The 27,056-nt window shown below is 33.4% G+C and overlaps 1 protein-coding gene across 6 annotated transcripts in view; it reads left to right on the top strand.

The window, feature by feature from the left end:
* The window catches only part of LOC143201457 (WD repeat, SAM and U-box domain-containing protein 1), a 70,069-nt gene that overhangs the window by 38,303 nt on the left and 4,710 nt on the right, over positions 1-27,056 (top strand). For 5 of the 6 annotated variants that reach the window (XM_076412549.1, XM_076412551.1, XM_076412550.1 and 2 more), the window contains exons 2-6: positions 16,085-16,211; positions 20,282-20,512; positions 22,822-22,908; positions 22,961-23,181; positions 25,296-25,628. In XM_076412549.1, coding sequence (XP_076268664.1) covers positions 16,090-16,211; positions 20,282-20,512; positions 22,822-22,908; positions 22,961-23,181; positions 25,296-25,628 — 994 coding nt within the window. In that variant the 5' untranslated portion in view covers positions 16,085-16,089. Of the gene's footprint in view, positions 1-13,659; positions 13,801-16,084; positions 16,212-20,281; positions 20,513-22,821; positions 22,909-22,960; positions 23,182-25,295; positions 25,629-27,056 lie in introns of those variants that run through there. The other variant, XM_076412547.1, reaches the window with a different exon arrangement.

Below are 27,056 nucleotides of genomic sequence, written 5' to 3'. Positions count from 1 at the left end.
GAACTTTGCTCATTGAGCTTATTCGGTTTTTTGGTTACTGTGTTATCTGGAAATGTAGCTATTGCGATTCGTTCTACTTTAAATATATCACTAGTATTCATATATTAGATAAAAGACGGATCCCTTGACAAATTTCTGCTCCCTTTAACTCACCCCTTCTTTTAGTGCCAAGTATTGGTCTTCCTGTGTATTTCTAGATACTACATACTGCTTTGGAAGTATTTTTTTTTTAGATTTTATATCAAGTCTTGTGAACTTATAAGAAAACTGCGAAAATTTGTTTCAAATGCCCCAAAATTTTATATTACTCTTTTTTTTCGAAAATAAATGAGCATATAAGTTATAGTCTATCCAAAGTTCTTGTGAACATAAGTCGTCAAAATGTTTAATGTATTGCCTGTCGCAATTTGTAAATTCGTTTTAGAATCAGATAATATTTTGCTTTAGTTAGAAAGAGACATAATGCGATCTGATAAGTTCGAACATGTAACCCGAACCAGCCTGTCAAAATCGTCCGGTTGTCAAACCTATGCAAAATTCTTGAAATCCATAGTGATAATATAATAAGAGGTTATAACGCTAACCTATAAACTATTATGGCTGAATAATTAACTGTAGTTTTCGGATCTTAAAATAAATTATGATAAATTTGATAATATTTTTGTTTCATAAGTTTATTTAGATTAGAATTTTGTTATTGATCATAGACAAAATAAACTAAAACTCAGAGTTGATGGGGCGACATTGCGCCGTTTTAACGTCCCAAATTGAGATGACGTATGTTCACACCAACTTTGGATAGATTGTAGTAGAACATAACTCGCAAATATTTTTAAAAAGTAATGTTATTTCTGCCGAAAATTATTAATAATTGTGTATATACGGTCATAGAAGGAGAAACAAATTTGTAAACAAAACAAAAGCACGTAGCAAAATAATAGAGATTAAGCGTGGGGATACCTTGGAGATAGTAAACAGGAGTTAGTATGTGGGAACAGAACTCGCAATTGAAAAGGGTATCTATGTTCATTAGATGATCCCGAGAGAATCGACAATGACCCAGTGGACAGTTTACAGAAACGCTCTTACTGGAGACGATACCGACAAACTGCTGGGTTTCTTCAGGAAAAGAATCATCGCTATAAAATTTAACTGTATCAAATTTTACATGATCCAATTTTTAAATGAGTGTTTCTTGGATCTACTGTACTTAGTTACCAGTTTTGTTATTATTATTTAATTATTTATAGTTAGTGTATGTTTCACAAATTTATATATTTGTATTATGATTGATATTATCTTACATTTTATCATTTTTCACAACCAACCTCACTTGATGTTCAGAAAACTTTTGTAATATGTAATTCTGTTCCCCAATCTGTAACGAAGTGATTGAATCTTCTGCTAGTTCGGCGTTTCATCCCCTTTATTCCATCTACACCACGTAATTTAGGCTTGCGTTAATTCTACCACTACAACAGTCCAATTCACTTGCTTTAATGTAAATTTCAACCGAATTTGTTTGTTCTTCATCGAAATAACTAAATTACCTGACATCAGTTTGCCTGGCGCATGAATAAAATTTGTCTATAATAATTTGTTTTAGCTATCTTGATACATTTACGCGACTATATGTTTATAAACAATGTATTCATACGATACCAAATTTTTTTTATTATATCTCTTATATATTTATTTGTCTGCTTGTGGAAGGGAAGTTCATGATTATTCAATTTTACTGAAGGACATATTCTTCTACAACGGGTGAATGTCACATGGGTAGATTTTATCTCATTTACTTTGATACGCCACGTTTTCAATCACAATTCGACTTTGTTAAGATGAAGTTGGAGGTTTCTTGTGGCTGATATTAGATCCTCGTGTGATGATAACACCGCTGTATAGTCAGCATATGTTACGACAGTAGTGTTTCTTAAAGTCGGTAGGCCAGCTGTACAATAGATATAACAATTGGCCAAAACACTGCCCTGCGGAACACCCGAATATATTGGGTGTAGGTCAGTGTATTCGTCGCCCTATTTGACAATAAAATGTCTCTCTGTGATGTACGATTTTAGCAGCTGAAAGTGCGTATGGGGCAATAGCTTTTTCAATTTATCATGCAGTCCAGTGTACCATACCTTCTCCAAGGCCCGAGAAATATCGAGAAATGCGGCAGAGCAATATTTCTTATCGTTTAAGTTGTTGACAATTTGGTTGACTAATCTATGTATTTGTTCTATTCTTCCGTGTTTATTACGGAAGCCAAATTGATGGTCTGGAATAATATTTCTCTCCTCTGCGATTATTTTGAGTCACTTAATGTATAGTTTATCGAATAGTTTAGAGATCACTGTTAACAAGCTTATGGGACGATAAGAGGAGACGTCTTCTGATTTTTTTCCAGGTTTTAGAATAAAAATAATTTGAGCCACTTTCCAAGTTCTAGGAAAGTAATTAAGTCTTATCTTGGCATTAAATATGAATGTTATTAATTTGATGCACTTTCCTGACAGCTCTTTTAAGATTATTCCAGTTATTAGGTCAAACTAGGAGCTTTTTTAGAATTGATTTCTTTGTGTATTGTTTGTTTTACTTCCTTAATAGTAAATTTCTCATGTGACAGATGCATTTAAAACGGAGTGTTAAGAAAGTCAAGTACTATTTTAGTCATACTATTTTAAATGTCAGTCTGAATGTTAAATATTTAACAAAAACTTCCGCTTTATCTTTATCATTTCTAGATGTTTCGTTACCAGATGTGGCGTACCATTCCTCAGTCATACCTCAGGCGTACCTCAGTTTCGGCGACCACCTCTTCATTCGACGAAAATTTCTTCTCAGTGAGCATTCTTTTGAGATCTGAGGACAGGAAATAGTCCCTGGAAAATACGATGATGAGGAAACAATTCAAAGCCCAATTCATGAATTTTTTTGGTCTTATATTGGTGAAGCAGCACTTTTAAATGCGGCCGTTTTTCGGCGATTTCGTCCTTCAAACGGTTCAATAATGCTATGTAACAGTCGCTGTTGATAGTCCTTCCTTTTAAAGGTAGTCAATGAAAATTATTCCATGCGCCTCCCAAATTCAGACGCCATAACCTTGCCAGCCGACTGTTGCGTTTTCCCATGCTTTGGAGCGGGTTCATCGTATACAGTCCACTCGGATGACTGTCGATTGAACTTCGTGAAATGATGGAGCCATGTTTCATCCATTGTCATATATCGACGCAAAAACTCGGGTTTATTACGCATGATCATCTTCAAACACTGCACCGAATCATTAACTCGTCGTTGTTTTGGATGAAAAGTGAGCTCGCGCGGCACCCACTCTGCACAGAGCTTTCTCATGCCCAAATATTCGTGAATGATATGATGTACACGTTCAGTTGATATCTTTAGAGTATCTGCTATTTCATTCAATTTCAATTTACGGCCATTCAAAATCATTTTGTATATTTTTGTTAATATTTTCGTCGGTAACAACCTCTTTTGGGCGTCCAATGCGTTCACCGTCTTCAGTGCTCATTTCACCACGTCTAAACTTAGCAAAGCCAAGTTTTCCCTTCAAAAAGTAATATTTTTTCAACACGCGAAATTCCTTTTTATCCATTTTTTTCACATTAACAAAAGTTGCTTCACTCAAAATGCTATAATTCACAAACTAATGATCCGATAGCTGTCAAACTTATACACGCATCTTTTGAGGGTTAGGGCTAACTAAAAAACATATGGATGGCGAAGATAAAAAGGGGATATCAACAAACCTGCAAATATAAAAACTCTTGAAAGAATTTAAATAGAAATAACATAAAATCAAGAAGGAAATAAATATAGAAGTGAATACTGTAAAAATATTTGAAAAATAGTTGATTTAAATGTCTAGAGATTTTAATATTCGGAAAAATTATTATGAAATTATTATGAAAAGGTAGATAAGTAATAATATTCATTGGTGACTTTATCGCCTGAGAAATGGTACAAATTACAGAAGTCTACAAATTCGGATTAACTTTTGGACTCGAGCAGATGGAAGGATTCTTAACGTTATTTGATGCCTTGAACTCATATTTTCAATCCGTATGTCAAGATTGGGTCTAGTTTTCGAATTTGCGTATGGTGGCAGCACTGCGCTTTTATAACGACTGTCAACTGACGACGTGGAAATAAACATCACCTGTAACTTGTTTTTGTGCTCTGATTGTACCTGAATGAACGTGTGAAAATGCAGAGATAACGTTGCAACGTTCGATTCAACGTATTCTTATTATGTTTGTGTATGCTATATAACAAAGTTGCCTTAAATGCCTTCAGAACTTCGTGTTCATCGCCGAAGAGCAATGAAAGCGATTACGTTGTGGAAGAAGAGCATTTAATTTATTAAGGAATATTTGTCGGACATGGTATTCGAAAACTACTATGATTGACGCAAGGTTTACAAAATGTTTAACTCCTAGTAAAACAGCAGCATTGGGCATTATTTCAAAGTGTTGTTCACAACTTTCTCAATAACCACAAATCACCGGTATGTAATCGACAACTTGATGCAAAATTATAAGAAGATTGGAGCTCGAATGTCTTTTAAAACACATTTTGTGCATTCACATCTTGATTTTTTCCCACACTTTTGTCCACAACTTGGACGAAGCAAGCGACGAGCAAGGAGACCGCCTACACCAAAAAATAGCAAAACCCCTAATGCCTTAAACATATTCGAAGTAGTATAAAATACTGAGATGCCGGCTTGGTTGGCGCAGTTGTAAAGAAGACAGGACGGTTCTTCTGCTGCTGCGATAGTCGCGGGTTCGAATCCTGCGGGGGCATGGTCGCAAATTTATGTTTGGGATTATTTAACATTTGTGATTGATCTTAGACAAGAGTACAAAATCCGACAAGAAAAATGATCCCAGTCACGCCACTAACCAGGCTGGGTAAGACCGGGTGTCTTGTGGGATGATCTCCAAATTTGGTCACTCGCCAGTCGTAGGCTTAATGCCGAGGACCGTAATCGGAGCCCACGTTAAACAGTAGGTCCAGTCCAGATAAACCCTAGTTGGTAAAAATAAGACTTTAAAATATGCAAAAAAACTCAGTTCAACCTCTGTTTATTTCTGATTTGTACTTTTATAATTCAGTAAATTAATTTATTGAATATTTTAAAAACTAGAACCAATTTTAAAAATGGATTGCTAATTTTGGTCAATTGAGCATATAAATAGTTTTTGGTTGTATACTTGTATCATTAAAGAATAAAGAACAGTATTTTCTGTTGTTTCTTTTTATATGTGAAATGAATTTGCTAAAAGGCAAATGAAAATTAAGTCATACGGCTAATAGATATCAATATTTTTAAACTTTTCATCCAACTCTTCGCTTTTCTTTGTAACATAAACCTATAATGACATTCTATAAGTTTATTTAACTAATAAAAGGTGTGTGTAATGACAGAACCTTACTGTAAACCGCAGAAATGTTATGTAATTTAAAGTTAATTATTGTGTACCAGACTACGGAATGAGCTTTAAGCTCGCTAATAATAGAGTCAACAATATTTGATGAAAAATCGTAATAGCGTTGGAAAGGCGTTCCTTTGTTTCGAAGTCCACGTCACATTTCACTGTCTATTGATTCGGTCTAAATAGTTTTTATCGGTTTTATATAGAGGCAGCGGTGTAGGGTCGGGAAATGTGTGGGATATTGTTTTACATCGTCGATGGCTGTCCTTTTTTCTGACATTACCGTTTTTGTGTCGAAAAAACGTGTAATATTAAAATACACGCATATCTGGTTGTTATGACAACGCGAATGCAAGAAAATAACTATAGTCGTTTTTAATGTATACAGTTTCGTATGTTGATTTGTTTATTTTTTTAATTGTTACAATATTATATAAAATCATGTCTTTTAGCGTTAACATTACGCATACAATTAAGTGTCACACATTCAACAGGCCCAATTAATAATGTAGATTACAGGGAAACATACAAAATTTAGTGCATGATCTATTCATTCTGCACATGCGCATTTCAATAGCATATAGTCTATTCAATACAGCAGTGAACTCACGTCTAGGGACCGTAGCGTCTTAGCACCTCTCCTATATCTGCTATTCAACTCCAACTGACAAAACAATTATTATGACAAACGATATATCTCTGCCTAGGGCAATAGAAAAAGTACAAGTGGCAGTCAACAAAATCTACAAATGGACGAAAGATTGGAAAATTCAACTGAATAGCTCCAACTCTGTCCACGTTAATTTTGCATTGCGGCGAAATATTTTTTTTTACTCCTTGTGATTCCACAATCTGCCTTATAGGCAATAAGTATTCCTTATTTCTATATTATATCTACGTGGCATGTAGAAAATCACTTAATTAAGCGATTTCCTATATAAATTATTATCGTAAATAATTAGTCTTATTCTAAAGTCTATATATGTTCAGTAATCAGATCAGGTTTAACGTTTTTGTCTACGCACTTCACTATCACGTCGCATATTTAGCTGGTTAGCGAGTACATTGGGATGCACTGACACTCTTTCGAAGTACTTCACACAAACACGTTGAATTACACTCGTTATAGGTTCAAGAGGAATATCGCGTTGTATCATTTTATTTGAAATATAGTACGAAGCATCAACAGTGGATAGTTGGATTCCATATGACCAAATAGGCTTGAGTATAGACTCATACAGCAATACCTTGTTTTCTAATGATAACTTGGATTTGCGCCCGATGAGCCAATACATTTAATATAATTTAAGTCCAAATTGTTTTCGTTTAGAGAGTATGTACTTCTTCCAGGTTAGGCGCCGATCTAAGTGCATACCAAGATATTTAACATGCTCTGCTTGGGGGAGTTGACGATGATTAATATTCACTGGTGGACATGTCTTCTAGGCAGGGTAAACGTTACATGGGTGGATTTTATTTCATTGGCTTTAATGCGCCATGTCTTCAACCACAATTGTATTTGCTCCAGCGAAATAATAAAGACTTAATTATATCACTCAATGGATGCCCGATTCCTCAAGCCAAATCAGCTAAATACCTTATAATCCATCTTGACTGTAGATTAAATCGGAAACATCACGTTAGACTCTACTGGTTGGTCGGAATATACTCTCAACTTGATCTAAAATCAAAGAGGTTGATCTATAAGACAATCATAAAGCCAATTTGGGCCTATGGAGTGCAAATATGGGGTTGCACTAGAAATTCAAATCAACTAGTCATACAACGCTGTCAAAACAAGGTTCTTCGATTGATTACCAATACCTATTGCTACGAAACCAACGAGGAACTGCACGATGATCTAAAAACCAAATAGATTTGCGAAATTATCCAAGATATCGCCTTGAAACACGAAAGAAGATTGCTAAATCATATTAAGGTGGAAGCAATACAACTGCTAGACAGCGCGCAGGATTCCAGAAGATTGAAGCGAACCAAACCATACGAACTTATATAAAGTGTATACCTTTAGTGTAAACTATAGCTATAAGTTATTATAATTTTATAATTGAGGAATACATATTGATGTATTTTCTCGCACTCGTCTTGCTTGTGAATTAGTCCAAGTACAAGTGAAAAGTAGTAATAAATTAATTTTTAATTAAGATTGTACTAAGCGTATCTAATAAAGATGTTTGAAAATGATGAAAAAAATACGCGCCTGTCGAAAGTTGTAAATTCGTTTTACAGTCAGACAATATTTTGCTTCTCATTTTATTCTATTTAAAAAGAGATCGAATACTGTTTGACTGGTTCAAATATGTAACGGAATGAGCCTGCAAAAGTCGTCCGTTTTCTCAAACGTCCCCAAAATTCTTCTAAATATTATAATCATAGAATAAAGAAACTTAGAAGCGCATCTCCTATGTTAAAATTGGTTCTAAGTTACGCTCGGAATCCCCGTGTGAGGGCGCTCACGCATGTTCCGTATAACAGTTTTTTACAGCAGGAATTTTAAAAATTTGAGCGGGAAATTTTAAAATGTATAGTAAAAAATTTTAGCGGGAATTAAAAAAATCTTTTATTTTACTGAGAAAATAAAAAAAAATCTATTTAAACATATTTTATTTAAATATTATAACTACATTAATTTACATTATACTACAAATATAAAAAGTATATAGCAATTAAATTATGCATATTTATATATTTCCAATCTTTTCTTTCTTTTTTTCCTTGCTATATACTTTTTATTCGTGTGTAACTGTACAGGATCCATATATATGCGATTTTAATATTGATCATATTTACCTTTAGCGATTTGGTTACTCTACTGACCCACCAAAATATACAATATTTAATTAATATCCGGCGAATAACAATATGTCGTTGTAGATGCTCTGTACAATTTGTCACAGTGAAAAAAATTTGATCAAGAACTTCCCCTCAAGTCATCCAAACCACTATTTTTTTCCTTTTCACAGTTTGCTCCGAGTGACCGACGTGATAAATAGTCATTAATGATTAAACTTTTAAAGGTTGAAGTGAAGTGGTCTGCCGCTGAAGAATTTTCTCTTCTGTCATGACTCTTAACACTGCCAAAAAAAGTTTCTAATGCGTCCTGTTGGAAAGATCTCATGTTCATTACCCTGTAATAGTTTAGGTATTAAGTACAGAAAGCCTTTTAATGTAAACATGGTGTTTTTAAGGGACGGTACAGAAATGAATTTTTGCTTCTTGGGACATCTAAACTTCATAGTAATCACTGCACGAATAGCCTTTTCCCAAAAAGCGGTGTGACCAGAAGTTGACAAAACAGCTGATTTTAACGGCTTTCCTGGCGTTGAGAATTGTTTTGAAGAATTTATACTGTCAAATAAGTCATCTAAAAAAAATATAAGTGTTGTAGTATCCATGCTATCAGGTTCTAGCGGTTTGTCTAAAATTCCTGAAATAATAAGTATTAGTAAACTATGCCAATAATGCAAACACTATGATGATGTAAATAAAAATTAAAAAATCACCCAACGTCAGACCTTTAACAATAGCAGTGGCTACTGCTTTGCTAAACACTTACGTACAGCATTTAACTTTCATTTTGTTAAGTCTTCCTCTGATCACATGACTATCATTTAACATAGGACACATTTGAAATGGGGCTATCCTATCTGCTATATATAGTTTCTCTATATGCTCCCATTTCGCTACTCTCTTTATATTATTCAAAGTAAAATGCAGATCTTTTGTTAGCATATTATTCCTAATTCCTTTCAACAGATGAGGTCCATCAAATAGCGGCACTATTTCCTTATTATTTACAAGGAAACCGAAATGCCTATTTTCTTTTTTTTTTTTTCTTACAAAAGACTGGGTAGAATCATCTAGCAGACTCCTGATTGCTGCTACATTGGCACTTTTTTAATCACATATTGTGGCTACCACATTGAGGTCACATTCTTCCATCACCACAGAGGTAAATTTTCCTATCTCCATCACCCAAATCATGTAATCCGTTGATTTTATCGTCTTTAATATTATAAGACAGACCTAAATCAAACATTAAAATAAGATGCTATGACCGTTAATAGTTGTTTCAGAATCAAGTAAATTAAAAACCTACCTAAGTCAAATCATTGACTCTTTTCATTATATCCATGCACTTCATAAAAGTGCCTTCTGCAGAGTTGACTCTTTCAACATAGCGATATAGTTTACTGCATTTTCTCTGTTCATTCCTACAAATTGATAATATCTTCTTATACACCAAGCGTTTCCTTCCTGACAACATTTGTTGTCTAGGTACGTTGAATGCACCTAGTACCCCCTCATGTTTGGATTTTAAAAAATGTTTGATGACAATTTAGTGCATTCTCAAATATTAAAGCAATCTAAAGCTATTGAAATTAAATATGTACAAATGGAATAAATAACATGGTAGATGGATGAAAATATAACATGAGCATTCCATTACTCTAATAGCATTTTCTTTTTTTTGTAGAACCTGTTGAAGAGTTTGGTACTTTTTTGGGCGAAGCTGAAGTGATAGACTGAATTGTTTGTAAATAATCTGTGAAGGAATATGTCGTATATGTAATCTGACTTCATGTTAGAATCTCCATTTTCTAACAATAAACATTAGTTTTTTATTATAACCTTACTTCTAGGTCTTTTTGGAATAGAACAACCTTCTATATGGCTACCAGATGTTGAAGGCTCAGCCTCAACAGTCTTATCTGATACAGCCATTGGCGGCATATTTTCCTTTTCTTGTAGTAAAGGTAAAGGATCTGTTAATAAATACTGTTTAATTATTTCAATCCAATAAGTCATAACGAAATTCTTACTATTTAAACTACAAGTAGGAATCACACCACATTTCAGCCATGGCTTTCCACATTTTGGTTTATAGTCTTCATCTTTAAAATGATAACTACAAATTTTCCTGGACCTATTTAAGAGATCATAAGAGATTCCCTTAAGGTTTTCGTTATTAACTTTTAAAAGCCATATATTGGCTAGAGTAGGATCCTTTGGAAAAGCATGCATTCTATTTGAGCCTGCACATCCCGGAACACAACACTTCTGTATAGTTTTTAAATTAAACGAAATATTTTTCAGCGACATGGCTTCCTAAAAAGTTACCTAAATAATAACTAGGTATATCAGTTATTAGTAGTCTTATAAATTGCTTTAATAGTTATAAATTTCAGAAAATATAAGAAAATCATTATATCAACAAATATGTTTAGTAAGATGTTTACAGCAAAGTTAAGCCAAAGATAAATTATTTTTCTTTTTATATACTAATAAACTTACATACACAGAATAATCTAAAATAATGCAAATTTTTAATTACAAAAATACATACCTTAAAAGTTGTAGCAAATAAACAGCAGAAATTATATCACCAAAAAATGACCCTAACTTGCGAAACGGAAAGAGAGAGAAAGGCTCATATAGCTGTTGCATTCTTTTTTGGCCGTGTAACGGGGATTCCGAAAAGCTTAAACGTGGGACCCGATTTTTCCATATAACTTTCACTTCTATTTTTCTTTATTCTATGATTATAATTACGGGTTATAAACCAGCAAATGTTTTAACGCGTTGTTTTAATAAATTTCAAATCGCCGTGGTCACTAAAATATCCTAAAAAATAAAAAACAATATAACCTTAAATTCACCAAAATAAACGTCTCTATGCGAAACGCGTGACGACTCAACATCAGCTTGATGTTACCTGTATCAGAGATTAAATATTTGAAATGTATAAAAACAGTAAGTAATTTTTTCAATCTAAACATACTTTAATATAATTATTTCAGAGAAAAATTAGTCTGGAAAGTATCCAGAGTATATTAAGGGATGTAGAAGTTCCCTTCATGCACTGTTGGGTAATATGGGATTTAAGTGGTGTAAAGATAACCCACGAGGGGTTTAATGGAACTCCTACATTCATTTACTCCAGACATTGCTTTTAAAAAACATATAACAAAATCAAGGAAGAATTATTATATCAATTTGTATATTTAAGTAGAGTAAACTGATGGAGCCATGTTTCATCTGTTGTCACATATCGACGCACAAACTCGGGTTTATTACGCTTGATCATCTTCAAACACTGCTCCGAATCATCAACAAGTCGTTGTTTTTGGCACCCACTTTGCACAGAGCTTTCTCATACTCAAATATTCGTGAATGATATGATGGACACGTTCAATTGATATCTTTAGAGTGTCTGCTGTTTCATTCAATTTCAATTTACGGTCATTCAAAATCATTTTGTGGATTTTTTTAATGTGTTCGTCGGTAACAACCTCTTTTGGGTGTCCACTGCGTTCACCGTCTTCGGTGCTCATTTCACCACGTCTAAACTTAACATATCAATCCTTGATGGTTGATTTTTCTGTGGCAGTGTCCGGAAACTCGGCATCAAGTCAAGTTTTTGCTTTAACTGTATTTTTATTCCTTCAAAAGGCAATATTTTATCAACACGCGAAATTCATCTTTATCCATTTTTTTTCACAATAACAAAAGTTGCTTCACTCAAAATGCTATAATTCAAAAACTAATGATCCGACAGCTGTCAAATTTATACACGCATCTTTTGAGGGTTAGAGTAAAAAATATATGAATTTAATTCTAGTAGCACCATCTATGTGTCAGGCCGGGTACTGTTCAACTGACCTGTTATGTTACATGTTACCATTGTTGTAATAACAATCTACTTATACTTAGCTAATTAATTAAAGAAGAATCCCAGTAATTATCCATTAGCACACTACATATAACTAGTACGGAATTCGGTGAAAAACATAACCAAAATTAAAATATGAGGTATTCTAGATATTGAATGACATAATATCGTAACATAACAAAATTTCGAGGATAGGGTGTTTTTCAAAGATCACATGACATGACAGAGAATGTAAAAAGTAAATGATTATTTAACACTCCTTAGTGGGAAAAGTGTGTATTAAAAAAAGTTAGGTGTGAGCATTTCATAAGATTTATAAGAAATATGTGTGTGTTGGCCCTGTTTTGGACAATATTGTACATGTTTGGAGTATGCAAAGTACATTGATACTAGCAGATGGAAAATATAGTTACAATAAAATAATCAAGGCAAGTTATAATATGTGAAAGGGTTTGGAAAACAAAAACTATTAATTTACTTGAAAATATTATTTATTTAACGGATGAAGCGACTTTTTTAACAGCGATATATAGCGACACTGAGGGTAAAAACACACCAAACCGTCTCACTCGTTCACCAATCAGGTAATCAAAGGAATGATAATGAGAGAGGTAATCATCAAGATGGCCGGATAATCTGGGCCAGATTACTTGAATATACATAATTTAATATATCCGTGCTGTAACTTCCATATTGAAATATACTATTTTTAACATCATATTTGTTTTATATACTTCATTTTCTTTAAAATAATATTTTTAATAATAATTTTAATAAAATAATAATAATATTAATACAATAAGTACCATAACCTCAATTTCCACTCATTGTTCTAATATAATAATTATAATCGCAATGGGATTCATTGCTTTTCAAAGAGAAGCAGCTTAAATAATAATGGAAGCATAAATCAGCCGAATATCGGTCTATAGACTATCAAAAGATCATATATAACCAAACTAAGTTGAAATGTCATTCAATTTATTTAAGTGCGCATATGCGCATCAACTAACCAATCATATACTATAATATTTCCTGTAGTCTATGTTATGTCGTAATATTAGATATTTGTCAACGATAAAACTTTCAACTGTGAGCGTATCACCATTATATTTTTTCTTCCATTCTTGTTCTGTTCTAAAATTATGTTAAATAAATGTTGTAGCTGACAATGAACAATGATCAATGATTGAATAAAATATACTGTTGTCCTTATTACCTTTATTGTTTACCTTACCTGTACATCCCATAATAAAAGCTGACGTAAATTAACCTAGTAGCGCCAAATCAATATCGATAAAGTGGTTATTAGCTGGTAATAATCAATTGATACACTGGATATCAGACACGCCACTGGAAAAAATAAGTTTTCATCTGTTCCCATAGTGATCATGACGTTTTACAAATTATTATGAAGTAGGCTTAGGAAGCCTAACTTTCCACTTGTTGACGGAGCGCACAAGCAGATATATTACGCCGTCATTTGTTACAACAGTCCAAGTGAATGGAGTTTTGTCATGTTTGTTTGAATATCACCACCGTTAGTCCACGTGAAAATAGACGAGTATCAAATCCTAAATATGTGGCAATAATTTTGCATTTTTTTCAGTGACATTTATTCGTTTATTTTTATTTGATTTCAAATTAAATGTAAGTACGAATTATTCAGTTATGTTTTTATATTGAAATGGACATTGTTCAGTGACATTACAACTAAATCTTGTACTCTAAAAAGTACTTTATTTTTAACCACTGTCTTAGTTTAAATTAGTTATTTATTTATTCTTCTTTCATACTTCCATTTTTATTTAATATACTGTTTGTAGCATATATCTATGTAGTATGTGATTTTAGAAGAATATAGATTTCTATATAGTATCGTAATACGTATTTTTTTGGGCAAAATTTTTTAAATGTTATAATTTCTTTCTTCCAATGAAACATATAAAAAAGGATATTAACATTTTAGGTAGATTAACTAAGTGGTGGAATCTACTCTACCACTGAATTCTTTTTCTCGAAAAATGCTCAATAGTTTTAAATAAAAATTTGAGGCTTTAATGTATATATACGTCAGGTATATAAAATAAATATTTTTTATAGAAATTTAAATGACCATTTAGTTGACAATATTAAAATATTATTTAAATAATTTGTTATTGTCTATCTGTCTTCATTATATCATTGTAGTTTAAAACTTTTTATTTTAACTCATTTAATTGTATTTAACTTTTATTTTGATGACAATCTAGAAGGCACGATTTTTTTAATACTGTAATTTCTTTCTTATTCTAATTAAATATTATATAAAACAAATGTTTTTAGTAATAGTAGATTAACATATGTTTTTCCTACTTTTGAAATGTTAACTCAATTGTTAAGGTACTTAGTATTAAGGGATATACAACTTGATGTCGTCAATGTGCCTCGAATTGTTTCTCGAAAATTACTCAATGGACTTTTGGATATTTTAAGGCTTTAGTATCTATGTATTCGGGTATATAAACTATATTTTTTATATAAATTTAGACAAAATGGTGTCGTGGCAATACATACTGAAATTATTTTGAAACTTATTACCGCGCCTTTTTTAAGTTTATTAATCTCTTAAGTTAATACCAGGTCAATTGAAAAGTCCCCGGCCTACCATAGTAAAAAGCATTTTTTGACAAAATTAGGTTTTTTTATTCAACATAATTCCCTTCAAGGGTGACACACTGATTATAGCGATCCCAACTTTTCGATGCAATTTTTGTAGTACGATTTGTCCTTTGCTTCAAAATTAGCCTCAGTTTCGGCGATCAACTCTTCATTCGACGAAAATTTCTTCCCAGTGAGCTTTCTTTTGAGATCTGAGAACAGGAAATAGTCGCTGGGGTCAAGATCTGGAGAATACGGTGGAAGAGGAAGCAATTCGATGCCAATTCATGGATTTTTGCCATCGTTTTCACTGACTTGTAACACGGTGCATTGTCTTTGTGAAGCAGCACTTTCTTTTTCTTCAAATGCGGCCGTTTTCGGCGATTTCGTCCTTGAAACGGTCCAATAACGCTATGTAATGGTCGCTGTTGATGGTCCTTCTTTTTTCAAGGTAGTCAATGAAAATTATTCCGTACGCATCCCAAAATACAGCCGCCATAACCTTGCCAGTCGACTATTGCGTTTTCCCACGCTTTGGAGCGGGTTCATCGTATGCAGTCCACTCGGATGACTGTTGATTGGATTTCGGAGTGAAATGATGGAGCCATGTTTCATCCATTGTCACATTGACGCAAAAACTCGGGTTTGTTACGCTTGATCATGTTCAAATACTGCTCCGAATCATCAACTTGTCGTTGTTCTTGGTCAAAAGGGAACTCGCGCGGCACCCACTTTGCGCAGAGCTTTCTTATACCAATATATTCGTGAATGATATGATGTACACGTTCAGTTGATATCTTTAGAGTGTCTGCTATTTCATTCAATTTCAATTTACGGTCATACAAAATCATTTTCTGGATTTTTTAAATGTTTTCATCAGTAACAACCTCTCTTTTGGGCGTCAATTGCGTTCACCGTCTTCGGTGCTCATTTCACCACGTCTAAACTTAGCATAGCAATCCTTGATGGTTGATTTTCCTGGGGGAGTGTCCGGAAACTCTGCATCAAGCCATATTTTTGCTTCAACTATATTTTTTCTCTTCAAAAAGCAAGATTTTCTTTTAGAGATTAAAGAGAAATTCTTTTTTATCCATTTTTTCACAATTACGGAAGTTGCTGCACTCAAAATGCCATAATTCACAAACTAATGATAGGGCTAATTAAAAAACATATGGGTTTAATTCTAGTAGCGCTATCTATGTGTCAGACAGGGGACTTTTCAATTGACCTGTTAAATAATTCTCTTCAAGTCAATTTTATATCTTATAATATAATTTGTTTTTCTTTATTACAGATAAAATGTCAATATTAAATGGTCTAAGTGGAAGAAACGCTAATCTACTACAAACTTTGAAAGGACATACTAGTGACATAAATTCTTGCGATTTCGCACCTAATTTTACTTTAGTAACTGGATCCAGGTGAGCTTATGGTCTAGGTTAGGTTAAGCGTTAATCCTTCTTTACAAACAATATACAAGGTGTGTCTAAAAATGTAATTACATTCAGAGTAACATAATTTGGAAACGTCTTACTGTCATACACGAACAAGATATTTCCCTCTCAACTTTCTTTTCTTCCACAATGATCAAGACTCTCCCGAAGGGAAGCCATTTTTTACCTATTGAAGTCGTCTAAGACGATGGGCTTTTGCGAAATCCTCATTGATGCAGGTAGAAACTGTATACATTTATTTAGATACACATGTAGCGAAAACATCATTTATATTTCAGTCAGGTGTGTTGCCAATTATACCTCAGATTATATTTTATATAATAATAAAGTACTTTAGAGCTATTTTATTTTAACAGAAAGACGTTGGAACGACTGTGCGAAGAATACTATCGATCCTATCCTATTCGAATCGTTTTTTAATTAATCTCTAAGAACTTCAACAATCTGCCGTGGGCAATAAGTATTATCATATTATTTCCGTTATATAATATAACTATCCTGACATGTATCAGATCGCTTCAGTAAGTGGTCTGCTGTACAACTTAAAATATAATTCTTATTTTATAGATATTCTTATTCTTAGATCTTTATATCTTATTTCTTACATACAGATCAATTTAAAGGTCCCTAGCCAAGGGTGATACACTGATTATAGCGACCCTCCAACTTTTCGATACCATTTTTGTAGTACGATTTGTCCTTTGCTTCAAAATAGGCCTCAATTTCGGCGGTCACCTCTTCATTCGACGAAAATTTCTTCCCAGCGAGCATTCTTTTGGTATCTGAGAACAGGAAATATTCGCTGGGAGGCCAGATCTGGAGAATATGGTGGATGAGGAAGCAATTCGAAGCCAAATTCATGGTTTTCATTGACTTGTGACACGGTGCATTTTCTTGGTGAAGCAGCACTTTCTTTTTCTTCAAATGCGGTCGTTTTTTGGGGATCCTTCGTCCTTCAAACGGTCCAATAACGCTATGTAATAGTCGCTCTTGATGGTCCTTCCTTTTTCAAGGTAGTCAAAGAAAATTATTCCCAAAATACAGATGGCATAACCTTGCCACCCGACTGTTGCGTTTTCCCACGCTTTGGAGCAGGTTCATCGTGTGCAGTCTACTCGGATGACTGTCGATTGGACTTCGGAGTGAAATGATGGAGCCATGTTTCATCCATTGTCACATATCGACGCAAAAACTCGGGTTTATTACGCTTGATGCTGCAAAAATGAGCTCGCGCGACACCCACTTTGCACAGAGCTTTCTCAACCCAAATATTCTTGATATGATGTACACGTTCAGTTGATATCTTTAGAGTGTTTGCTATTTCATTCACTTTCAATTTACGGTCATTCAAAATCATTTTGTAGATTTTTTAAATTTTTTCGTCGGTAACAACCTCTTTTGTTAACAACCATCCACTGTGTTCACCGTTTTCGGTGCTCATTTCAACACGGCTTAGCACAGCAAACACAATTTGCTTCACTCAAATTGCTGTAATTCACAAACTAATGATTCGACAGAGGTCAAATTTATATACGCATCTTTTGAGGGTTTAGGCTAACTAAAAGACATATGGATTTAATTCTAGTAGCGCCATCTATGTGTCAGGCTGGGGACTTTTCATTTCACATGTTATTCTAACTTATTTTAAAGTATATCCTAACTTATACTAAAAACTATTCTAGCTTATTCTAGAGATTATTAAATCTCACTCTATGTGTCTATCAATCAGTTCGTATGGTACTTTACGTTTAAGCCTATGCACTACACTGTCATCGCGCATTTAACTATTTGGCGAGTGCATTGGGATGCACTAATAGTCTATTGTCACACTCGTTATAGGTTTTAAGGGGATATCGCACTGAATCAGTTTGTTGGAGACATAATATAAATATTTGATATAAATAAAACCCTTAATTATAAATATTTCGCTTACCACATTTCACATCAGACGTAAACACTGATTTTTCAAGACCCAAGAGGCTGTATGTAATTTGAATTTGAGACGTGGCCACTTCCTGCAAATTGTACATATATTTGAGAATATTATACGCATACAACATATTATCTTGAATTCATATATTAACCTAAAATTTCATATGAAATTCAAGTTAAAGCACTTTCCTAAAGAAAGGAAAAAAGAAAATAAAACAATATGTAAGATAGCAAATGTAATTATAATTTATTAATCATTGTGTATACATTACATGACAAAGTAATATGAAGAACTTTTTACTTTTCCATGTAAGATAACATTTATTAATTATTGTGTATACATTACTTAGTAATATAAAAACTCTTTATAAAAATATTTAATTACAAAATAATTTTTATAAGAAAAAATAAAACAGTATATTTATTAAGCTTATATTTCTATAAAAATATGAGCTAAGCTGTTCCACACCACCCATGAGGCAGAGTTTTAGTCGCACTTTTTCTAATATAACATCCGTTGGAATGTTAGCTGTTGATTTCGCTGTAATCATACTTCTGATTTTAATAGAAATAATTTACCTAAGTCATTTTCATGTCGTACATGTGTTTTAATGTAATCTATTTAAAATTCCCTTCCCTTCTGTGTCAATTTTAAACCAGCCGGACAATGAGAATTTATTTTAATGCTTCCCTGGAATTTTAAAAGCCTCTCGTCTTTTGACATAATCTCATACATACATAATACATAATACATTCCTGATCTGTTACATTCGAGTTTAGATGTAAATAAGGAACTAACTAAATAGGAACCCGTAACCTTAGCAAATGATGGATTATAGGAAACCACTTTTCCACACTTCAAACTCTTCACACTTGTATCAAAGAATTGCGTCAATTGCTTCAACGATATTGGAGATTGAAATCTACTCCTAAATGTCTGGTCTAACATCATCCATAACAGTTCAATTATGTTAATATTGGGCGATTGTGCTAGCCAGGGAAGATGTCAAACCAAGTCAAAACCTTTTTGAATGGGTGCATTATCACCTTGGGATATGGCGGTGTTTGGCACCAATATGCTAGTCACGATATGCTCAACTTCATCGTTAAGGATATCAAGATGTTAATTCGCAGTAATCCACCCAAATTATAACAGAACCTTCACCAAGCTTTACTGAAGATATAATCATGGCCGTTTGTAGGAAACAATCTAAACGATGATTCATTGGACCATAACACATTCTTCCAATCATCAAATGTTCAGGTTTTATGATCGTTCCGCCACACTTCTTTCGCAGATTAGTCCTCTATTAATGTGGAGCTGCCGCCTTACTGTTTTTGTCGAAACCGTATTACTGGGGTGAGCGTTCTACTGTCATTTTTCCAGTGGTAGTTTTATGCTGTCTGGTCACAATCATTTTTAATGTCGGTCTCTATCAGTTAACTTTGTATTTTGCCCAGTATTTCTCTTCGGCGATGATATTTTATCATGTTTTGTGTATGCTGTCTTTACCATAGATACTGTCGAACGTGAAACGTTAATTAGTTCAGTTGTTCTCATCACAGACGCTGATAATTTCTTCATAATTAATACGCAAAGTAAATCGTGTTGACGCTTTCGCGCCTAACTTCATTATTTGTTAACTGTATAGTGACGTCATCTGATAAAATATTTATTTCCTGAGAAAAATAATGTATTTTAAAAAATAGTAATACATTTATGGTTAAACACTTTCAAAAAGCAAAACAACTAATTTTAGAACTCAGAAGTCGACTGAAACCAAATAAATCAAGATATTTTTTTTATTGTAACGATGATATGTAAGATGCCTACGTTTACTTGCTCTATTTACGCACAACCTATTTAAAAGTTACCCTCTTTTTGTTCATATACTACAGGCATATGAATAGAGATACATGCATAGACAAACATATTGTTATGTACTTTATACGCCTCAATACTTTCAAGTTAGAACATTCCCCTGGACACTAGATACACCATATATTGATTTCAAAAATGCATTTCTTCTTCAGCATACGATGTACACTAACCAAAGCCTTTGATGTTTTGAAACTAATGTTAACAATATTGATAATCGTTTCAGCGATAAAACTGTAAGGATATGGGACTGGATAAAAGGATCTGGATATGTGGAACGCGAGAAATCTCCGTTGAGAAGTCACAAATATCAAGTGACGTGTGTCAAGATATCACCCCAAGGTTCGATGATGGCATCTGCTTCTGTTGATGGTACCGCCTTACTGTGGAACCTACACACACTGGCCAAATTGTACACTATGACACAGGTTAACGGTGACCCTATAAGAGTTTGCAGGTTTGTATTGTATTTGACGTTTCTCTCCGACAAATAAAAGGTCTAGAACATTTGCAGTTATTCAGGTCTAGTAGATGGCATTAGTAATACTTGTAAATGTTCCATGAATCCATTCCATGAATTTTGTTTCAATTAAATTCGTCGTTTTTGTTTAGATTGATCATTAAACCAAGAAAGACTCTAAAGTAATTGAACAATATTTTGGCATTTCTGAGGACTTTATTCTGAACTACTTATATTATGTTGATATTACTTCTCGCAAAAAGTTTTACACAGTATTTGCTTACACAGCAGCAACTTATTACATAGGGATAATTGGAAGATACTCTTCCAAATCACCAATACTTTTTTTGTATTTTAATTTAAGATCTTTTTTGATATGACCTTTCCAACAACGTTTTCACACAGGGTACTCTCAGTATCTGAAGAATAGAAATAGAAATAGGAATAGGAATAGTAGTTAATCTTAACAGTATCGGAGATATAAGTGATTGTGGCTAATCGTTAATGATAGCGAGACTTGGTGAAGCAAATTCGAAGCGCATGTGTTATCAATTGATTATGATGACGCTGCACGTTATATTTGGTCATAAAATTCAATTCATAAGTTATATATTTTTCTGTTAATTTCTGCTCTTCTTTTGGTCTTTTTTTATTTCAAGTTCTGCGTTTATGTACAATTTCCATCCGGCATTGTATTTTACTGAATTAATTAATTAAGAGTGCAATGTTACGTTTGACACATATGTAATTTTATTCCACTGACATGAAGCTTCAAAGCTTATACACATAGAATAAAGAAATAAAGTTTCTGCTTCAAAGGTATGATCGGAAGTCATTTCTGCATCCAATAGTGACGATGAAAAATTGATTTATTTTGAAAGCCGTAGGCGCAAAAAATCGTGGTTATCACCTGGCGAAGCCGGCCGATCGACTCCAAGACCAAATCGTTTTGATCGCAAGACAATGCTGTGTATTAAGTGGGATCAAAGTGACGTGGTATATTACGATAAAGTGGTTTTGCAGCACGATAATGCCTCTCAGGAAGCAAAACCGGCCAAGAAAGCATTTAAAGCTCTTAAAACACACACCCACTGTACTCTCCAAACCTTGCCCCGTCCGACTATCAACTTTTCGCATCAATGGGACACGCGCTTGCAGAGCAGCACTTCACCAATTTCGAAGAAGTTAGAAAATGGCCAAATGAATGGTTTTGCTCAAAGGACAAAACATTTTTTGGGATGCCATGCATATATTGCGTGAAACATGGGCAAGATGTATAAAATCCAACGGCCATTACTTTGAATTATAATTATTTCGATTTTCGTGAAAATTATGTAGTTTTTTCCGAGAAAAAAAAACAGATAGTGACTTTCCGGTACACCTGCTTTTATAATTTCTTTCTAACCAGACATATTCAAACCACTTTGCTCTCTATTTTTTATTGCTATATCGGCATCAATCTCTGTTGATATCTCGTGATCCGTCCTTGTTCTGCATTACTTTTCTACACTTCGTAGACTCAAATCTATCCTTGATATTTTTACCACTTTTCTCATTTTACCACTCATTCAAATTGTTATCTTGTCAACCCTTTTGCATGGCTCCGAGACTTGGATACTGTTACAATCTGACATCTGTACGCTTGAGGTCTTTCAAATGCGATGCTTAAGGCAAATTCTACTATATGTTTCTGTCCGAAATCGTGTTATAAATGAAGTAATTAGTTTAAGATGCGTTAATCAGTGCATACTTGAGCAACAAATCCATAAAATCAAATTACAATGATTTGGATATGTCCTTGATCGAAAGGTGAACGAATTCCTCACATACTTCTGAGACAAAGAACAACTTGGAAAAAAATATGGATCAACAACATCGAAAACTCTCTGAAAATAGGATGCGAGATTCAGTAAATACTATTCGAAGTCCTGCGGTTCCAACAACAATGTTGAGAAGTAAGCATTCTCCTATGGACTCGACAATGTGCGTAAATACGTTGATATTATTGAAAAGAATGAACAATATTGTAAATGTAAAAAATATATATTAATTGTAAAAACATGTAAAAATACGTGTAATGATTATTGATGTCATATTCATTATTCTGCTCTATAAATGAGTATTCACCACGTCATCGTACCAGACAAATACAATAAATATTTGAAAAACATCAAATGCATATATTGACTCATTGATTTTGAAATTACCCATTTAATTGAGCTATTAAAGCTAATATCGAACATATAGTTTAATTATTTATCAGAAGCCACTCGATATTTCCACCAATACTAATAATTTTGTTCCAGTTTTTCTCCAGATAGTACCTTAATTGTAACAGCTGGAGACAATGGAGCGGTCTGCATTTGGGATTTGGTCCATAGAACATTAATAAGGTACCGCTGGATTCGTTGTCTTAAATATACCTTTATACTTTAATGTTTTCAGGACTCTTTTTGAGCACGAAGGAACTACTCAAGGCTTAGCTTTCACTCCCGATTGTCAGTATCTGGTGACGGCTTGCAGCCTAGAGGTTCTGAAAATATGGCACCTTCAAGACTTAATTGACACTACCAACGATAACGCTTGTGTCCCTATAGTTAGGCTAGACAATATACACGACATGGGCATATTTTCTATCGATATATCCAAACATATAGAAATAGAAGGTATATTATAATTAAACACTTACTTAAAAATTCGTCACCATATTATTTCATTATAATAATGATATGAGTTTATTTATATTGACTTTTTATAAATTAAAAACATTAACTGGAAACTATTTATTTTGAAAACATTAACTGGAAACTATTTATTTTGAATAATAAACAATTAGCTAACAGGTCAATTGAAAAGTCTCCAACCCACCATTGTAAAACACATTTTTTTGGCAAAATTAGTTTTTTTATTCAACATAATTCCCTTCAAGGGTAATAAATACACCGATTATAGCGACCCTCCAACTTTTCGATACCATTTTTGTAGTACGATTTGTCCTTTGCTTCAAAATAGGCCTCAGTTTCGGCGATCACCTCTTCTAATAACGCTATGTAATAGTCGCTGTTGGTGATCCTTCCTTTTTCAAGGTAGTCAATGAAAATTATTCCATGCGCATCCCAAAATACAGACGCCATCGCCTTGCCAGCCGACTGTTGCGTTTTCTCACGCTTTGGAACGTGCGTTTCGAAGCACGACTCGAATGACTGTCGATTGGACTTCGAAGTGAAACGATGGAGCCATGTTTCATCCATTGTCACATATCGACGCAAAGATAGGGTTTATTACACTTGATCATCTTCAAACACTGCTCCGAATCATCAACTCGTCGTTGTTTTTGGTCAAAAGTGAGCACGGTACCCACTTTACATAGAGCTTTCTCATACCCAAATATTCGTGAATAATATGATGTACACGTTCAGTTGATATCTTTAGAGTGTCTGCTATGTCATTCAATTTCAATTTACGGTCATTTAAAATCATTTTGTGGATTTTTTAAATGTTTTCGTCGGTAACAACCTCTTTTGGGCGTCCACAGCATTCACCGTCTTCGGTGCTTATTTCACCACGTCTAAACTTAGCATCCCAATCCTTGATGGTTAATTTTCCTGGGACAGTGTCCGGAAACTCGGCATCAGTCCATTGTTTCCCTTCAAAAAGCAATATTTTATCAACACGCGAAATTCCTTTTTATCCATTTTTGTCATAATAACAAAAGTTGCTTCACTCAAAATGCTATAATTCACAAACTAACGATCCGATAGCTGTCTAATTTATACACGCATCTTTTGAGGGTTAGTGCTAACTAAAAAAAAATATGGATTTAATTCTAATAGCGCCATCTATGTGTCAGATCGGGGACTTATCAATTGATCTGTTATGATTAAGCATTAATATTTCATTTAAATATTTTTCATGATGAAAAGAACAGATAAATAGAGAGTAGCCTTTATTAAAGGAACATTAATAGTACCTTTACTACAGTAACAAAATTGATATTTATTTAATCTAATCGACATAATAAATGGAGTAGTTTAAAAATATCATTAAATCGTCTGACACGTGCATGACACTTCTATTGATAGACCTATAATTTCTGAATGAATGCGTTATGTCCGAAAACATAATTTTAAATTTTCTTAAATATCACAGAACACAAATTTGAATATCCGCAAGCTGCTTTTGAACTAGGATCTATTATAAATTCAATGCAAAATTATAAAATACACAGTAATAAAAATCACTATAAAAACACGGTTTAGTGCTAGTTTTAAATGAATTTTTCGATATTGGCAAACATCAACGGTCAAAATACACATCAAATAGCTGTTTGAATGGTATGTTGTGAAATACACAAATCTTTCATTCGCTTGTCGACCTATTCCAATTCCTACTCTACTCCAAGTCTATTAGTTGAAGATAGAAACGAAGATAGCTTGGAAGATGAAGAACTCAACTCAACAGGCTTTCAAGTAATTTCCACCCTGATTAAAAAAAAAGATCAACCGTGTTGATTAAGATTGAGTATTATTGATGTCAGTGAGTCCAAGAGATCTGTTTTAATAAGAAAAAACAAATTAAAGAACAAAATTAGAACTCTCTCTTTGTCATGTTCGATTTTCTTAACCCAAAATGGGTAACAATTGATTCATAAAGTATAATAGAAAACATTCTCTTTTTATGGGTAATACTATCAATCTATATAACAATACAAATTAGTAATTTCAAATTTTATACCTCCTTAATTTATGTTATAAAAACCTAATGATAATATTTTTTCCAGAAAATAACCCCTTAATTCGGCATTATACGATGGCATCAGGTGGCTGTAACAACGAAATAAAACTATGGAGGATAACATCAAGAACTCACATAAAAAACAAACACCAATCGCATAACGATGTAACCGTGGAAATGGTGGATGAACTAGACGGTCATACTTCATCTGTAACTTGCGTAAGGTACAGCAATGTTGGACGGTACCTGGCGTCCTGTAGTCTAGATAAATCGGTGAAGGTATGGGATTCTAACGGCACTTGTTGGGTAACACTTTATGGTCACCAAAGATATGTCAACTGCGTTGCGTTCTCTAAGGACACAACTCTTGTGGTTTCAGGTACTGCATGTTTTACCATTAAAATGTTATACGTAACAAGAATTTAATAAGTATGTTCATTGGAAAATCATTGAGAAAGTTTGGTAAATATCAAACTTGATCGTTTCCATTGAATAGGCCAAGTTCTTTTTATTTTTTTTTATATGTCTGAGCACCAAAAAAATTAATAATGGATTTTCAAGTAAGGGCGTTCGAATTTGGATAGAATATGACAGTGTTACAAAATAAGTACTCAGTACAAATTCTACCTTCCGTGCGTTATGTTTACAAATTATGTAAAATTCAATCAATACAGTTGAAGATACGCAAACGTCCACAGATTGTCCACTTTTCATTTTTAAATCGAGTTTCATAGCAATTAAAATACAAAATAAAAAGAACAAAGAAATAAGAACTTGAAAATAACAAAAAACTAGTGATATGTCTTCACTAGATATAACTGAACGCACAAATTAGGAATAACATTAGAGTGTTGGATTAACTAATAACAAAATATCTGGCTTAAATTGAAAGATATACATTCGAAAGGTACATGGTCCATAAAACTATCCTACCTGGCACACATTACATGTGCATCTTCTGGAAGTTCGAATGTCCTTAGTGAAAACCACTGTAGTATGCTTTGCGTTGAGGAAAAGTATTGTATTTATTGTATACCTAATTGAAATCAGAAGTAATATTAGTGTGACTTCTGATGACAATTAACTCATATTAGGGATGTACGATGTTAATTTTAGCAGAATGCATGCTGAAATGAAGACATCTGTCAAACGGTTTCTAAGCAAGTCTTTAGTGCTATTCATCTCTGAAAATAATAGCTCGCAGACATAGGTAGATGAAAATATTGTTAAAATAGCACGAGCCAGCTTCTTCAAACACCTAAATGTATCTGAACGAATTCCATGTTTCCACAATTTTGTTATTGGCATTTTGATTCCAACTCTTTGCTTGTTTCGATAAATTTGTGCCTTCATATTGAACTGGACTGGAAATCATCAGCTGTATTTCAAATTCTTCAATTTCCAACCAATCAAACTGGAATAAATCCAATTTATCAAATGATGTCATAACGGGGTACATAATGAACTTGAGTGTTTCCGATAATTCTTTGAATTGAGAAAATGTGGCTGAAAATTCCTTGATTGAAGAATCAATTACAAAAATAAATTCTTCAATAACTTCTTCTGCCAATGCCTGGCTTCTTGTGTATCTCTAAATCGTCGATAGATTTTTTTCAAATTTTGAAAATATTTGTAGTTTCTTGTAATAATATCGTTTCTGAAGACATGCGGTTTAGCTTCAAAATTGAATTCATTGAATCGATGATCTATGTCTGTAAAAAAAAACATCAATTTTAACATCCAACAACTGTGAGTATTTCTCAATTTTTTAATTAATACTTCATAATGGTGTGCCCAAAATATTGTG

Source organism: Rhynchophorus ferrugineus, unplaced genomic scaffold (assembly GCF_030347505.1).
Source record: "Rhynchophorus ferrugineus isolate W39M unplaced genomic scaffold, kcgeb_rfMv2 rfM8, whole genome shotgun sequence".
Classification (NCBI taxonomy): Eukaryota; Metazoa; Arthropoda; class Insecta; order Coleoptera; family Curculionidae; genus Rhynchophorus; species Rhynchophorus ferrugineus.
The sequence above is the reverse complement of the archived record's forward strand: the minus strand, read 5'-3'. Positions and strand labels throughout refer to the sequence as shown.